The 18396-nt window shown below is 36.3% G+C and overlaps 2 protein-coding genes across 2 annotated transcripts; one reads left to right on the forward strand and one right to left on the reverse strand.

Moving 5' to 3' along the window:
• Nucleotides 1-83: 83 nt before the first annotated feature.
• Nucleotides 84-7718, reverse strand: LOC112562688 (radial spoke head protein 4 homolog A-like). Its single transcript, XM_025236090.1, is given in 11 exon segments — nucleotides 84-1450; nucleotides 1779-2038; nucleotides 2235-2344; nucleotides 2965-3106; nucleotides 3422-3519; nucleotides 4462-4575; nucleotides 5721-5781; nucleotides 5920-6192; nucleotides 6795-6953; nucleotides 6955-6985; nucleotides 7477-7718. Coding segments are annotated over 11 exon segments (1590 nt in total). The 5' UTR covers nucleotides 7590-7718; the 3' UTR covers nucleotides 84-1221.
• Nucleotides 7719-7782: 64 nt separating this feature from the next.
• On the forward strand, nucleotides 7783-17322 carry LOC112562209 (scaffold protein salvador-like). Its single transcript, XM_025235304.1, has 7 exons — nucleotides 7783-8375; nucleotides 9663-10196; nucleotides 10460-10744; nucleotides 11443-11629; nucleotides 12230-12399; nucleotides 12747-12808; nucleotides 13121-17322. The coding sequence occupies exons 1-7, from the start codon at nucleotides 8273-8275 to the stop codon at nucleotides 13526-13528; spliced, it is 1749 nt and encodes a 582-aa protein (XP_025091089.1). The 5' UTR covers nucleotides 7783-8272; the 3' UTR covers nucleotides 13529-17322.
• Nucleotides 17323-18396: the final 1074 nt, after the last annotated feature.

Here is an 18396-nt window from a genome sequence, read left to right on the forward strand (position 1 = left end):
CCACACTATTGGACTGTAATCTGTGTATACAGAGGAAGAAGAACTTTAACTGATGTGATGATGTTAAACAATCAAGATCAAGATGGCACAAGAAATATGACTTTAATCTCATGACGTTACTGTTCAGTAATACAACATTTTGTTATCCTTTGCGGTGATGATCATAAGCTTACATATAATGTGGTATATGATTTAAAACTGATGTCACCACAGCATTCAGAATAAGATAGGTCTACTGGAACAGCTGACTGAAAAAGGCACATTAAGTTTACTGATGCTCATCCATAGAAGGCTGAACTCAGAAACGAATGAATCATGTTTTCTGAAACACATCTCCAGTTTAGTCATTTAATAAAATTCACTCTCATTAACATGTGAGAAGAAAATTTTTCTTACAGTAAATTGCTTTCAAAAGGTGTGGGGTTTTTTCATACACTTTGAATTTTTTTTAAGAAGTGCCAGTAACAGGACAGATGTGATAAGATTAAGCTTACATAGTTAATGGTTCAGCTCACCTGCCAGGTATTAGATTGGTACTTATTTTCATCTTTGACCATAATGCCTCACTCTTTGCTGACCTATTAAGTAAGAAGTCCTAAAATGATACAGCATGATTCATGCATAATCTGAAGTTGATTGCAATTCCTTTCATCATCACTGTCTCTCCATGATACTGCAGGAGTAGGATAAGTTTGAGGACTTTTGAACCCTCAAACAATGCACAATTACTAAATGTTTTATCACAGATTTTTGAGCCACGTGTGAAACAGTGGCTAAACCATTTTTTGAAAGTTGAATGCTGTCTTGGAGCTGAGACTGAAAATTTATTATGCATTTAATGTCACAAGGTCCCCTTTATTGATCTTAAAAAACACAATCAGATGCATCTTTGTAAATTACGTCTGCCTCCAGTGCCAAGATATTAAATAAAAAGATCCCTAAAACATGATACAAAAGTAAAAGAAAAACTAAAAAGAAAACTGAAATATGAAAATGACACACACCAATGAAGAACAAAATGAGCAATAAACATACAATACATAGGCACATTCTGTAGCTCACTAGGCCTTTACTGCTTTTAATGTTGTTTTTTTTTCCTTTGTCTTTAATATACAACTTACTAACTTCGACAGTGATATTGCAATGGTAATTTTCAGTAGCTCTTTTCTCATATTTTTTTATATTTGACACAATGAAATTAAAGGAGTTATTTGAATTGATCTAATCATTTTCTTCTTCTTCATCCTCCCCTTCCTCCATTTCCTCTGCTGCCTCTGCTGCTTCCTGTTGTGCTGCACGCAAAGCTGCTTCCTCTTCAGGGGTGGGGTCATCAGCCTCAGTGATCTCGGGACCACTTGGAAACTCCCCCTGGATGGGTAGGGGTGCTGGTGGGCTGTAGTTTTCCTTTGAGTATTTGTGACCCCATCCAACATACACATTCTCAAATTTTCTGCAAACAACCATATTATTGACATGCATCATTAAAGTATGGGTTTGCTTTATCATTAAAGCTGCCTTGCATAAAGTATAGCACTCGTATATAACTTGAAATAAACACACAATTAGCAGTTTCGTGTTCTGCATATATTCAGCATTTACAGTCTTGAGAAGAAATATATTTGTTGTTCGTACCTTACCCGAACTTCTGTGAATTATTTTTACACCAGTTTTTTCTGTAGAATTTTTTTATTCACCATATTTCATATTTAAACTCCCATCAAGATATGTCATTATGTTAGTGATTAAATAGAAGAAATTATGAGAAAATAGATACATACTTTTCAAAACCAAAGGCATGTGCTCCAGGCCAAAGGTTGGAATGAACAACAGCAATAGCATACTGTGGGACAAGCTTTGATGATAGACAAGTGGTCCAAGCTGGCAGGCCATAGACCTCCTCATCCTCTGCCAGAGGTGTCAGTAATGGTGGCCCCACTTCTGGCTCTGGCTCATCAGGCTCTTCTTTCTCCTCTTCTTCTTCATCTTCCTCAAAGTCTTCTTCGTTCTTTTGCACAGGGTTCCACCAACTGCACCGTCCCTGAGATGAATAATCCGTCATAATTTAAGCACCACATGTCAGTACACTGCTTAAAAATTGGACATGCAATATAATTGTAGCTGGGTTATGTACCACACAGCACTTTCTTGCACAGATTTGTTGTCAATAATGCTAAAAGCAAAGTCGCTGGGTGTTATTTATTGCACAAAAAATTAAATAAAAAAACAGAATGTACCTGGGGAAGAATGTGCTGGACATGATGAACCCAGTTTCCCAAACTTGGATCACAAAGATCATTAACTGGAATGCCTTCAAAGTCAATATTGTTTACAAAATGATCTCGACCTGAAAAAGAAGGTGAAAATATTTTAATATTTTGTGCTTACGTGTTTAAGTGTGGTTCACAATGATATTATGTATGTTCACATGACAATATATATCACAGTGTATGTCCAAATGTCAGTATATCACCATGTGTGTCAACATGTCAGTATGTCACAGTGTATGTTCACATGTCACTATATTGTTACACTGTAAATTTACACATTGTCATAAATTTGTGTTACAGTATGATGTTCATATCAATATGTTAGAATATATGTCTACATATCAATCAGTGTCAAAAATTCACATGCCAGTATGTCACAGTGTTCACATGTCAGTGTCATATTATTGCATTCATTTATTATGGCATCCATGACATTATGCTCATATCAACATGTTCACATGCTAGTATTCACACTGTATGTACATGTCAGTATATGTTAGTGCATGCTCACATCAGTATTTGTGAGAGTGTATGCTCACATCACAGCATATTTCACAGTGTATACATCAGTGTATATATATATAAAATCCTTTATGTTCACACTTTAGTATTGAAAGTATGTTAATTTTTCAGTGCCAGTCTATGCTCACATCAGTATGTGTTATAGTGTATATTCACATGGGTTTTCATAACTTACCTCCACCCTCTTCTTCTTCCTCCTCCTCCTCATCAAACTGGTAGAAGCCAAGAGGTGAAATGTGCGTACCAGCACTAATACGGGCAATCTGTGCTCGCAGATAGTTGGCCTCATTGCCGGGAAATGGAGGGTTCGTAATAACCTGGATGAAAGTAAAAAAAGATTACTTTTCAAAATAGTAAGTTGCAATAAATGTGATCTAAACAGTTTACAAAAGACTAAGATGATGTCTGATAGCAAAACAAATGTTCTAAAAACTTGTATACATTTTTTCTTTCCTGTCTCAATTAAGTACAACTAGTGTGTGTGTGTACAATAAATACTCTTCATGCTAAAATAAATGGCATGATTTTAGATTATTTATTTAGTCGATTTTACTTAAGAAGAGAAAGCAATGATAGAGAAAAATGTGATAAAGTTTCTATTACATAAAAAAAGCTTAGTATTTTTGGCATACTGGAGCTTCTAGGCGGCCGGTGAAGAACTTTTTTATGCTGCGAGCTCCAGATATTTGTGCTGGAGTGACATGGGGAAGTTTCACCCATGCTTTGCCAGCTGAAAAAGACAAAATGCTGCTGCAGTAATTATAAGAAAAGACAGAACAAGAACAAGAAAATAAACAAGGAACTCAAATCCTAACCCGGATAATAAAATTATTATAGAACTGTACACATATCTTCTATGAAACTTTATGGTACATAAAATGAGTTCACCTTCTAGCTGCTAAATCTTTTTTGTACAATAACTGTATGGCAAATTAAGAACCAGTCCAACTAAACAAAATTATTCCTGACTAATTTTGATCAATAATCTACATTTATGAATATGCATGGTCAGTTCATGCTTGAAGCTCATTTGAAAACTTGCATATTTTTTTATCAAACAGAAAATCTGAACTATTATTATGGGAAATTAATAATACTACTAATAATAAATGCAAAATATGTAAAGCTCATACTCACACTCCTAAGGAGTATGCTCTTAGCGTTTAAGAACAAGAACGAAACATGGACAGCATACGAGGGACAGGAAAACAAATAATATATGAGCTATATAAGAATAAACAACCGTACTAAATAAAGAATAAAATCAAATACAGAAAACACAAAGAGGAACCAACTAACAAGAGCAAGAGCTGAGAGTAACATGATACTACAAAAGGAAGAATGTAAAAAAGACTAGCATTATGGGAAAGGTTGTTAGGAGTAATGTTTACGGAAAAGGTGCATTTCCAGTGCACGTTTAAAGGATTCAATAGTGGGTAGGTGGCGGATATTGTTTGGAATGAAACCTTGTTTAGTGCCCATGCAGTATAATTAGCTTTTCACTCATGGCAAGAATTACTCATATTTAATATTTTTTAAGGAAATCTGTATGGGAAATATATAGCCAGTACATTCTACCTGACAACTATACCGCTAATTTTAATTTATTCTCTTCAACCAGTTACTGTCCTCCTTCAGTAAGTTCATATTTCATGAGGCAGGGAAAACATACGGTCATTGCACACGAAGTAAGTTTTCTTGTTAGCACCAACGCGGTTGTCCTCCTTAGGTACAACTGGTGGCAGTTTGAAAACAGGCTTTGGTGTATCATCTTCCTCATGCTCCTCTGCACACAGAAAGCATGGCTTTATGATAAAACATATAGGCACCTGGTACCCAATGAATTAATGGACATCTGCGAGCACTTTCAAGAAGAGAAGTAAAATAAAAAGTTAAAAATTACAATGAGGGCAGAATTTGAAAGCAAAGAGAACAGGTCGAAAATGCTTGGTGAGTGTTCTCTAATGTCCCCTTGTGGGATATAAACACTGATTTGTAATTATGACAATAATAAATACAAAATTTGTAAAGCACATACTCACACTCCCAAGGAGCATGCTCTTAGCACTAAAGAACAAGAAAAAGACATCTATGGACAGCATACGAGGGACAGGAAAATAAATGAATAACATATGGACTATGAAAAAGTAAACAACAGTACTAATGATGAATAAAAATAAATACAAAAAATATCAAATAACAATTGTTAAATTGATGTTGTTAAATGTGACCATCAAAGAGAGTACCTTCTTGACAAGCTTGGTTTTTTTTTAGTCAGAAAAGTAATCTTGAACCATTTTTATTTTATTTATTTTTCTTCCCTGAAAGTCTTTTTTTTTTTCTTTGGATGCTGGTTCTGCATTCTGTCTGTCCTTCATAAGAATATCTTGAATGGCATTGTCAGGGATTTAGCTTCTTTTTGTGATGAGCAAATTATCAGAAAGGTGTCCGGCCTTTTGTCCATACTAGACATACACCAACACTGATCGACATAATCATACCAGAACATGTAATAGCGTGAGAATATGTTTTATTGAGCTCAGGTAAATGGTATGCTATGACCATATGGAGAAGTAACTGGCACTTGAAATCATGTTTCCTTTGCAGCCCAGATGCTCAACCTCAGTGTGTGCATGGGTCTGTGATGATATAGGTGTGTCTTAAGAATGGTCTAGATGTAAGATTGTGTGTTTCTAAGTATTCGGTTAAGCACAACCTTATCCTTTTCTTGTCCTTATTGTGTTGCACGCCGCTTTATTTTTGTAACTAAGCACGCTTTCCAAGTATAATTGCTCACTGGAATTAATAAAGTTGGTCATTGTCATTATCACTCTGTCATTCATATGCATGGTTAATGATCTTGTGAGCATAAGAATACCATTTTGCAGATACTGGCTCTATACAATCTCTTGTAGTTTTCATCCTCCTCACCTTCACCCTCTTCATCGTCTCCTTCCTTTTCAGTAACATCTTCTTCTGCAAGTTCCTCAGCCTAGAAAAAAGAATAAAAGCTTTGCCATACTCAACTTTTTGAAAACATAGTTTTCAAGAACTTAAGACCAGTCTTTGTTAACTAATATAATAAGCAACTAATGTGGATAGATTTGTTTTATGTTCATCCCTTTCTCACCTCCTCCTCTTCTTCTTCTTCATCTCCTTCTCTATATTCCACTTCAGCCACATAGTAATTCTGCTCTGTGCCCAGGATTTTGCCCCAGAATCGCACATGCTGCAGTGGGCGGGTGTCAACAAGAGTTTTGAGCGCAAGCCACACACGGATCATCTCTTCACGATTAAGCCCAATGCTTGCTTGTTCAAAGTAGAAGCAAAGCTCCATAAGGTTGGGCAGTGGGGTTTCAACATCTTCATCTTGTGCTGCCTCTTCTTCTTCACCTTCACCTTTCTAGTTGCAAAAAAAAAAAAAAAAAAAAAAAAAATCAGGTTCTGTATCAGTGTATCATTAATATGCTAAAGATTTTTAAAACTGTTTTTAAATAACTATTAAATGAAAGCTAATAGATCAATGACTTATCTTTCATCGAAATCATACTCTAAATGACAGAAATCAATACTAGAAATATACAGAGATATATAAATAGGGATAGGAGCTGTGCAACATTAAAACATACAGTGTACTGCAAATATGTTGGAAATACACCAGTCAACATAGTTACCAATAGTTGTGATTATACTCAGTTGACTAGTCCTCCTACTCATCTACCTCTACAGATTTATGACACTCTCCATCTTTACTGTTTGTTCCCTAATTCCTCTTTGTCTCTTCTATGTTTGTTTTTTATTACTTGTCTCCATATATAGTTGTTTCTCTTTCGATCTGTCCTTCATATTCTGTCCATGTCTCCTATTTGTCTTCAACATTGAGAGCAAGTTCCTTCATGAGCATGATCATGTGCTACATAAATCAAATGTTTATTATCATTAAACACATTTTTTGATTTACTTTCAATGCCACCTCAAAATTTGGAAAGAATTAAGTTTACTTACAGAAAACAATTTCCGTTGTATCTGTGCCAAGGCAACTTCTGTTGATTTATCGATTTTATCCTGCACTGTATCAGCATCATATGTAAACTTTGATTTCTTTATATCTCTGCTTAGATCTTCAAAAATGTCCACTGCATTTTCTGGTCGTTCATCAAGCATTGCGTGTCAATAAACTTGATAGGTGATCATACCTGAAAAATGCATATAAAAATGTGAACTGAAATGTCTACCACATCAAGGATGATATGGCTGTTAGAAGATGTATTCCTTAAATGTTAAGAAAGCTGCTAGATAAGTTATTATATGGTACTACTGTACTTTAAACAATTATTTTTAACCTGTACCATTTTCCTTAAAGTATATGTTTATTTTTGTGCTTATGAGAATGGCAACGTACGTGTATGCCTAATTTTTGGGTGGTATTGATTCCTTGTTACAGGTTCCCTCGATCTCCATACTGCACATTGTGTAAGCACACACACACACACACACACTAAACACATGCACATGACATGCAAGCACACGTATACTCAATTAATATATGTGTATAGGTTGAAATAATACAAAATACTTAATCGCAAAGCATACACTTTGTAATTAAATGGTAATTCTACAGTTCATCGCTATAAGAATAAATGTAAACAGCAATCATATAAGTTTGGAAAAAGCCATTCTTACTTACAGATTGATTCCAGTTTTGGTGCTTGCTGTCAAAAGATACGATTTTGCTTTCAGAAATTCTTGTTCCTTCGGGCTCGGATTGTAGTCAGGTTCATTAAGGCTAATTTCAGACATTTTGGGGTTTTGAATATCAACTTACTCTACTACAGACACACCAGCCTGTCTTTCTTTGACGAAAGCCTACAGAAACAGTAGGTCACACATTTGTGAGAAGTACCGTTTCTAAGGTGTGACGTTGCTAAGGTAAACTTCAAAAATTGCATTGTCGTCATATCCCTTTTCGATACAGCTACCAACACGATGACGTAGTGCGCAAAGACAGTATGGAGCATTGCGTACTGATACAACAGGCTGTGTTATTAAAACTTCTAGGAATTTACTGGTGTTTAGACGCAAATCAAGTTCGTTAATTTACGTTATGAAAAAGCTTATTTTTATTCGTTTTTTACGTGTTTCACTATGTTCGAAGAACGAAGTTGTGATGGAATGAACCTTTCGTCCTTTGGCTGTGGGTTTTGTTTTTGCCACAACAACGCTTCTTATGCTCTCATTTCACTATTTTGTTCAGACAGTCAAAGTAAATTTGTGAATAATGAGAGCACAAAAAATAATAAAATGATTATTGCCTCAAGTGATGGAAGTCAGAAACCCCAAATTGACTCGTGAATACTGAAAGGTACAAGATTATACAACGTCAAGTTGTGACATCATACTGAAATCATCAATAGGCTATACAGATCTGACATCATTTGCTGAGGAATCGGCCTCATGGTTTATAGAAATAGTTTCTGGAAATCATGGATAAACGTCGCATACTTTCAAAAAAGAAAGATTCCGGTCTAGGGAATGAAGGTATTGCTGGCCGTTATGTCAAGAGGGATACACCACCAGTCTTGCGAAGTAAGTTCTATATATCAGCATGGAAAATAGGTTTTAAGCAAAGGAAGTCACTATGTCAAGATTTTGGTAATCTTTGATCCAAGTTCAATTAATGGAGGACTTAGCTAATCTGGATAGAAATGTCAGAGTTTGAAAGTACATCACTAGTTGTTAAACATTAAAAATTAATGCAAAAGATGAGATGCATGATTAATAAGACAAGAACATACTGAAAATTGTAAAATAGCAAAATGCACACTTCAAAATGCCAAAAGTTTACACTTTTTTTAATGCATTGAAACATTTTAAAAATCAAAGCACAAATAGTTGTTATATTTGCATATACTTAAAAATGTAGTTCTTATATAATAACTAAAGAAGAAAAAATTTTTCACAGGAAAGTTTAAGGAAACTACAACAGTTATCATGAATTCATTAGTGCTTCCTAATTAAATACTTTGAAATTTTAAATTTTGGCTTGGATCTTTGTAGAAGATTTTGTAATTAATACATTTTTATTATTTGAAAGAGTTTTTGTTAACTTAATTTTAAATGAATGAAGATGAATATCCAGCTCAGAGAAAAAAAACATTCCAAAATATGATCTGATCAACAAATACTCTACATGCTATAAGGCCAGTGTTTAGGCCCTGTGGTCTGCAACCCAGATATTTTGTGACAACGTAGGAAAGATCCACCACAGAATCATCTTTTCCATAACTCTGTCTTGGAAACCCTCTCAAACAAAGAAAAAACCCCAGCTGAATGCCCTTGCATCAGACCTAAATGGCCTGCAACATTCTTTTTAACAAAAAGTCTTACGGTGGATCCTTTCTCATTGCAATATCCCTGACAATGTGGCAGCTAACAGACTAGTAAATAAGGGAGGAAGGCTGACCAAGAGACTCCCCAGGTCAGCTTCGCTTAGGCCAAGACAATAATCAAACCATGCCCAAAAGAGATGGCTCCAACACCAACTCAGCTACTGTAGCCGAGATCCACACTACATCCCAGACAGAGAAGAACAGGTAACCAGTATGTCTCTGGAATAGTATGTGCACATTGGAGATTCTCATTGTGCCCCTAAAGCTTGGCTACAATGATAGTGGCCCCCTTCATGCAGGACTGTCCAACATGCCATGAATAAAGAAAAGAGACATGGCCTGTTGATATACCAATGAAGGGAAAGATCTTCAGATCCCTCAAGGGTCTTCAGCTTACAGTTGATTTATAAGTGATTTAAAAAAAGTGATTTAAATATTATTTAAAGAATACTGAATGTTTAAAATATCATTTAAAATGTTTCAGATTATCATACTCCAGCACGTCCAGGCACCTCTTTTCCACGCTCTGGTCGAAGTGCAAGGACACCTGCATCTTATACACCACAGCAGCAGATGTCAGCTGCTGTTCACCCTCCTACCCGTCTAGCCCACAGCCATGTTTCTGGCATGTTTGGGACACCAGCTGTAGTTTCCACTCCAGCCCCAGAACGCCATGTTTATCAGCAACAGTATCAGCAGCAACAGCAGCTGCTCCAGCAGCATCAACAGCAGCAGCAGCTGCAATATCACCACCCACAACAGCAGCAGCAACAGCTGCACCAGTATCCCCATCAGTATTATCAACAGCAGCAACAGCAGACTTCTCTGGCACACATAACGCAAGGCTTGCAGAGTATGCGCATAACCTCAGTGCCTGCCACTCGTACAGATGTGACCTCTGCTGTTCATTTATCACGAACTTATGGGCTAGTGTACTCACAGCCTGTATCAGGTGGTGTCATGCGCTCTGTTGCTAACCAAGCAGGATATGCATTGGGTTCATCAGCACTTCCATCAGGTATGCCTGGCATGGTACAAAACACTAACACTCTTCTTTTCCATAAGATATGCAGGGATAAGCATGAAATCTTTAGCCTTCAATGTTAATCAATAAATAGAAGAAAAAGTTGCTTTGCAGTGCTTGACAATTTCTCAGTTAATTTATGTAGACAACTTTTTAAAGTATTTCTTTTCAAAGAATTTCTGGGAAGTGCCTGTGAGGGGTTGGGTTGGTGCTTGCATGAAGAACAATTACTGTTCTGCTCTGTTTGTCTCAAGCAGCAGAGGAAAGCCAAGACAGTGGTCAGCAGTATTATAGGTATGCTCCTAAAAGCAACACTGCCAGCAGCAACTCGAGTAATACCAACCCCACTGTCAGTGCCAGTGACTACCACAGCCTTCAGCAGTTGGAGGAGAGTCTGCAGATAGAACAATATCACCAAGAGATCCGCAACCATTATGCCCAGCAGGCAGGCAATGCAGGTGGCAATATTACACACAGTCAGAATCTCACTTTGTTCAATGGTGTAGCAGGAGATGCAGAGGCCAATTCTTTGACCACTGCCGGTATGTCCTCTGGTCACTGCATGCTTGATTCACAAACATTTTGTTAGGGAGTTTGCCATTGTCTGTTACTTTATACAGCTTTCTGCTTTTGTCAGGTGAAAAAAGTGAGAAGCTATATTTTGTTATTTCTTTTGATTTGGCAAGAGCTTGATCTGCATGCTATCCAGTGCTGAGTCATAGAATTATCTCCATGAAATTATACAGTACTAGGCCTTATTAGAAGGTAAGGTTCTGGCCATTCAGAAGATGTATTTGTAGTCAGTATTTTGACAAAAAGTAGTTTGATTTAGTGCAAAACAGTGTAACTTGTCCATTCAGGCATGTATATATGGCAAACAATAACAGAATACTTGGACATAATTGACACATACAGTCATGTCACATGCTGAACTTAAATCTTGCGTAGAATTTTAACAGTTGACTTATGTATGGGCTATTTACTGCATAATTATGATCGCTGTTGTATTAATGGGCAGTGATGAAAGTCCACTTGACAATTTAGTGTCATGAGTTGTGAAAAGTGTGTTTAGTCCAGCAATGAAGACATTCCAAGCACTTACATCAACACAGGAAAGTATCACTTTTAAAGTGCCTTTATAAAATATGGTAAATCTGTGTAACATTCAAAATTGTACAGGCTCAGAAGACAGTGAGTTTTCACTTTCTATTGGTTTAGTGTGTTCCTAAATTGTTATTAGGTGGTTACACATCTGATGAACTGCCCCTTCCACCCGGATGGTCAGTTGATTGGACAATGGGTGGCCGCAAATATTACATAGATCACAACACACAGGCAACTCACTGGAGTCATCCTTTTGAAAAGGAAAGTTTACCTTCAGGCTGGGAGCGAATTGAGTCCAAGGAACATGGTGTCTACTATTATAAGTGAGATTTTCTTTGTGCGGATGCTATGTAGACTTATGGTACCTCTGTGATGCATTTCCTTTTGAGATGTTCACAGATTTGTTATTTGTCGTTTTCCTTAAAATGATGAATTTATCAATTTTATTTATGACCTTTAGCAGTTTTAGCAGTCTATAAAGTAATTTAGTGTTTGTCTGTGAAGTGCAAAGTCAGATCAATGGATGATATAGTGCAATGCTGTTTTTTGCTTTTTTCAGTTTTACACATATATATATATATGTGTAGTGTGGAAAAAAAATTTCTGATCATCCATGTCCTCAAAATCCAAACCAAAATAAAAATTCCTAATATGTTGAGAATCAGGTGCAATGAGACAGTTGGAAAATTTTGTTCTGTAGGATTATTTATCTGTTTGAAAATGTAAACAAAATACTTAAGAGATGTCTTCGGTGGGTTGTTGTGTTCAGTGTTAGCACTGAATAATTTTGTTGAGGAAAACCCTGCAGTTCATTATCATAATAATTATGTTCTTTGAATTGCTGAAAGAACATACAAGACTCAGACAGAGCCACAGCTGTTAGTTATTTTGCTTAAGCGTTTTTATTTTTATTTCTTTTCCAGTCATGTTACAAGAACTGCTCAACTTCATCATCCGTGCAGTTACTTAAACATACCAGCACAGTTATACCTGGGGTATTCTGAAGGGCATGTGAATGTTCCTCATGCTTTAGAATACCGTCAGCAGCGTCAAACAAATGTCCTGGTACCTGCAAACCCATATCTTAATACAGGTGAGAAGAAGCAGTAAAAAATAATTAAGACACACGACAAAGCATTTGTTATTACTTTGCATTTGATGTAGGATGTTTTAATAATGTTAAACTATTACCAATTCTGTGTGTATTTATACTGGCTTGTAAAGACAAGGACAATTTTTAAAATTGGGGTGTGCAGGTATGGTAAGAGGTAACCTTAATTTTTTAATATGGAAGAGGCTGAAAAAGTCTTGTTCATCATATTTGCCATTGAAAAGGGGAAGATGGTGAGGAGAGAGGTGTGATGTTTAATATTAGTTGTTACAGTTTACTGCTGTATGCATTGTAAAACAACAAGTATAGTTTTTTTTTCTCTCAACTAGAAATTCCAGAATGGTTGGTTGTATATACAAAAGCTCCAGCAGAGCATGACCATAAATTAAAGGTAGGTATTGATACGAGTACGATATTGTGGTGTGACCTGTGTATAAGCTTTGAAATTTTACCTGTGAGGATTTCTCATTCTTTGCTAAATTAACATGTTTTATGTAACAAATATTCTTTACTGGTTTGAACCTGTTAATCTGTTAAATCCAATGAGGAAACAGTTTTATAATAAATGTTTCTCATAAACGGGCAGATAGCATATAAGAAGGTTATTTTAAGTTTATATTTAAAAATGAGAAATCTAAAAGCATTTGGATCAGGTTTTTGTTGTACTATTTGTACTATATACAGTAAGAAAACTATTTTACAGTGGGAATTATTTCGACTGAATGAACTGGAATACTTTGATGCCCTGCTTCGGCGTCAGTACAAGCAAGACTTGGAGCAGATAGTCATGACTTATGAAGTTTATCGAAATGCACTCAACAGAGAGCTTGAGCGACGACAGAAAGAAAATCTGCAGCAACAACAGCAGCAGCAGCAACAAGGAGGTCAGGCCATGCAGCTGATGCCTATGCAAACATTACCACTGCATTTTCTGCAACATAAGCAGTTACAGCAGCATCTGCAACAGCAGCACCAGCAGTTTCATCAACAATTTCAGCACCAGCAGCAGCAGCAGCAGCAGCAGCAGCAGCAGATACAATCCCAACAACAGCTCCAGCAGCAACAACAACAGCAAAGGCTGCTAACACAGAATATTGAAACCAAGGTTTGAAAAAGTCATTGGTACACAGTTTCCTTTGCTTCTGAATTGCTTCACATCAATTGGATGGGTATTTTTTAAAAGTGTTTTGAGATTACTAGATACGCCTGTCTATGGAGCTATCAGCTACATTAGGAATGAGTCCTTGTGTGATGCAATTATGGTTTGTATTGCTGTTTACAGACTCTAGTAGGAAGTTCTCAAAGTGACCTTAAACTGTTTGTACAGCAAATGTTGACAAAACTAAGATTTTTTGAAAGTTCGCTAGTTTCCATTTTTCATTCATGTGTTCATCCCTTGCTAGTAGTAATAATAATAATGTAAGCTTTTATAGCGTGATATCCCAGCCAAAGCAAGGCTCTCCACGCATTACAAACACGAAAACACAATTAAGAAAATTCCTGTGGCTCTTGCTATAAAGTTTATGGGAATGCCACATCATTCTTTGGCCAGATTATATTCATAGACCACCACTTGTTCCACTTGATGAATGGTTATCCTGGTACTGATAGCTGGGGAAAATAACTGGATACATGCAGTGGCTGACAAAGCTCACCACTTAAGCCTGTTTTGAGTGGCAGTGAGCAGATGCTGCATGGAATGACCAGCCCATTTCTTCACATTAGCAAGCAAGTTCTTCCTCTGTCCACACTTATGAATGGTCGTGGGCAAAGGGTCATGCTGGGTGACATGGCCAGACCAGGTCGCTTTGACTGTTGAGAGAAGAGATTTCTGGTGGGTGACAACTCTGTTTTGTTCAAAGTGATTGATTTTGCACTCCACGGAGGATATTTAGAGTAGCCTCCTAAGGCACTTGTTCTTGAATGCCTGAACTTTCATCTGTTTTGGAAAGCATAGTTCATGTCTCACATAAATACAGTAGGAACATAACTGCAAGGGATTGTACAGTCTATGATGATGTTGCTGCACCAGCTGTCCAGGTTGGCCATTGCTGTTGCGGTCCTGCTGTGGATGTCTAAAGTGCAGTGGCCGTCTTTATAAATGGTTGTTCACCTCCTTAAGTTTCACTCCATTTATGTAGATCTCTGTTGTTAGTGGTGTTATGATTAACACCACTCTTGTCAGTGCTAGTCTCTGTTCCTTCACACTGTGTTAGTCTGTTGGTAAGGTCTTACATTCTCTTTAGGTTCCTGTTGTGACAATGTAGTGCTTGCACATGGGCCTCCCATCTATAGAAAGAGGTGCAATGGTTATGAAGGGTTTTTTGTATGATATTTTCCCAAATATTTAACAGTAAAAGCGATAGGGGACACCCACTGTTGCCTAAAAGAAGTCTCCCAGTTGATTGTTGAGTAGATAATGAGTTCATTGAGCTCTTATATAGCACTTTGATGACTCAGCGAGGTCGTGTTCAAGTTTCACATCACCTGCCACAGCTCCCTGTGCCAGACTTTCAAATGCCTTTTAAACGATAATGAAGTTGGGGAAGAGATCTCACAGTTGAAAGTCTGTTTATTGTGTTTATTTTCTGAAGCCAGACTATTCTTCTGCTAGCAATTCCTCAGATAATTATGTATTACTTTCAGCTTCATTTTTCTTGGGTGGCATTGCACAGTAGTTTTGACACTGCTTACTATTTACTTTCTTTGAAAGAAGGGTATAAATAGTGATTACGTCCATTCTTTGGGCTAGTCTTTGTGTTCCCAGGTTCTTTGGCAAAGAACAGTAAGGGTTACCTCCCTTCAGACAGTTAATGTAGCTCACTGGACCTCTTCCTGTAGGACTGGTAGATCTGTAGGCACTGTGCATTGGTGCATCAGTAATAACACCAAGATGTCTGACTGTCTGGGAGAATTGAGGGCTCATATAAGTGGTGAAAATGAGCTACATTTATGTTCAGAGGCTGCTAGAATTGCCTTGTTTTTGTCATTCATTCTGTGGACCTAAAGAGCTGGTTGCTTGAGATTTGAGGCAGGGACAGATGTTAGTAGCAATGTGATCAGTAGACATGTACTTGGTTCCAGGCTGGCAAATGATAGGGGCCCAAAGGCTGGGCATTGCGGCCCTATGCTCCACTGGGGGCGATAAGAACAAGAAAAAAGGCTGGGCATGCATGATGAGCAGGACATGCCCAAGAACAAAGCCTTGGGGCAAACTGTACTTCATAGCATCAGGTCTTGACATAGTTTGACCATCTCATTTTCAGATTCTGATTTAGCTGCAAGGTCACTTACATATAAATCATATAAACTGAGCAGTTTTATTCCTTTCCACAGCTTAATTGTTTTTTGGGAAAATTTTGTGCTGCAAAACTTTGCAAGACATTGCTTGTTGTACCATGGTGTGATAATTAGACACCAGTGTCAACAAAGATGATTTGTGCAGGGTGTCGATTTCTTTGTAGTCATAATATAAAATTGCTAGAAAGAGAGAAATGAATGTAATCTAGGATGCTGGATGGTAAATAACCCACCTCATAACTCATTGTAACCTTTTAGGAAAATGACTGTTCTTATAAATCCTGTAGTATGGAAACATAAATATCTGCAGTTTGAGAATAACTGCATCATACTTCTTTAGAATTGTTGTACTCAGTGTTAGTGTACTAATTTTAATGTTGATTTTATTTTCACAATATCATGAGAGATTGTAGTATCTTATGTGTTTTTTGACTTATTTGCATTTAGCAAATGCCATCAATTTGAAGGGATTTTGCCTCTCTCACTTTAAGTTCATTGTCAAATTAAAGTATTATGAGAGTGTTGAATAGAATTGAAAAGAAAAGTATTTCCCTAGATTTTTATAGAATCCTAATTTTTCAGCTATTATTAAAGTTACTAAAAAAATTATGTACTTTGCAGATTCTATATGAAAATAAATTTTGGGGTTATTTAGCTTGCCCAGCATATGTTGCATTTTTTTTCTACAGGTGGGTTTCACCTGTACAAAATGTATAAAAAATGTGAAAATCAAATATGGTAAGAATGATTTTAAAACACTAAAAATGAGTGTGGGTCACATGGACAAATGAAATAAAAGCGTGTTGCAAATTTTCCAATAAACCAGCTCAAAGATGTTTTAATTTTCTCTTTTTCTCTTTGTAAATAATCATTTTTGTTAGTATATTTATTTGATAAACAATTCAATAAATTAGTTTTTATTTAGCAATACATTTTAAATATGTCCTATTGATTGTGTTTGAAGCCCTATACTGCTGGTGCTACTTTTCATGTAAAGGTGCTATTTTTTGTGTGGTTGAAATTAGATCCCTGCTGTATACTATATTCGTCATTGACTTTTTATCAGAGCACCTGATATGTGCCTTATTGACAAAATATGTTGATGAAAAGTGAGTGTTCTTTGGTGTATATAGTAAATTTTTTTTTAAATCTCACATTTGAATCTTGCAATGTACTGAATACCCGTGAACAACTTTTGGAGAATCAGGGTTTTAATATCTGATTTTTTTTTTCAAACTCATGCTCCACTGCTTTCTTATTTGTGAGATTTCATAAGTAGCGTGCATAAATGTGCTTTGTTTCAAGACTACAGTTTTTTAATTCCAGTTTCAAATCTTGTTTCTTTCAAGGCAAAGTGATGCTAAAATGGCTTGTTTATAAATGAAGAATACTTTGAGTTGCTCTGACTCTTTAAAGTAAGTGTAGCATTCTCTTATTCCATAGTATTTTAGATATGCCCTAACCAGTGGCTGGTTCCATCTGCGCATGGGCTGTTGTGAATCAAGTTTGCATTCCATTGCACATAACCTTAATTTATAGCTTCAGTCATATGCATGCCATTACCTGGGTAGATGTACGTCTTAAGTAAACAGTGCCTTTCAAAAATGTTGAATTTTGTGGTTTTGCTATGCATGAATTGCAAGTGGATTAGAGAACAGGCTGCAAGCAAGGGATGGACAAAATGTTAAAAGTCTTGTTCACGAAAAAAGTACACTGCATTTGTTGTAATTTTCTTATGTGTGGCTGTGTTATATGTGCATGTGTGTGTGTGTGCATATGTGAGTACATGTGTGTGTATGTGTGCATATGTGAATACGTGCATGTTCATGTATACTTGTGCACTTTCACAAAAAGGGGTTTATATAAAAGAACCATCTTTCTTCAAGTTTTATGATTTGAAAACTTCACCATTTTTTTAAGGTCACATTTCACATGAGTGACATTTTACTACAAGAGCCTTTTCCTATTTTCCAGGATTGGCTAGTCTATGTTGGTTGCTTATGTTTTTTCACTTTAACCAATATTTAAAAGCTGAAGTTGTGCAATAATTTCGTTTATTTTGGACAAAGTTTAGTTGTGAAAATGCACTATAAATTAAGGGAAACTTTTTGTCTGAAAAAGTAAATTGAAGACTTCAATTTAAAAATGTAGGTTTCTATAAAAGTATTAGTTTATACAGTCACATAAGCAATATTGTAGAATACTGCTAATTTACCCAGCACATACCATCATCTCACACAGATCCTGACTGTCCTTGATTTTCTCTAATGTTTATCATCAGCATTTTTGTTAACCTCATTATGACTGTCAGGACAGTTCTTACTGCATATAAACGTAATCAACATTTAGTGGTTATCCAAGTTTAAGGGTGTAGAGCTTGGTTTAAGCCTGTCTGCAAAAGACTAAAATGATATTATAGGTAAATGAATAAAGACCTTTACATTCTTTATTGTGTATGGTGTTATTAAAAGGATAGGCTGTGGAAAAGTCATCTAATTGTCTGTCAATTTGTTATTGTCTATATTTTATGGCATGACTTAAATCTTCTTATTGCTGTTGGTACTTTGGTGTATTTTAGGCATCAATATTAAGATCCATGTGTCCTCTCTATATTGGTTTGTGGCCAGGAAAAATAAAAAAATTCCCCAATATAAATGGCTTTTGGGAAGGGAGAATTCA

This window comes from Pomacea canaliculata, linkage group LG4 (assembly GCF_003073045.1).
Source record: "Pomacea canaliculata isolate SZHN2017 linkage group LG4, ASM307304v1, whole genome shotgun sequence".
In the NCBI taxonomy this organism is placed as follows: Eukaryota; Metazoa; Mollusca; class Gastropoda; order Architaenioglossa; family Ampullariidae; genus Pomacea; species Pomacea canaliculata.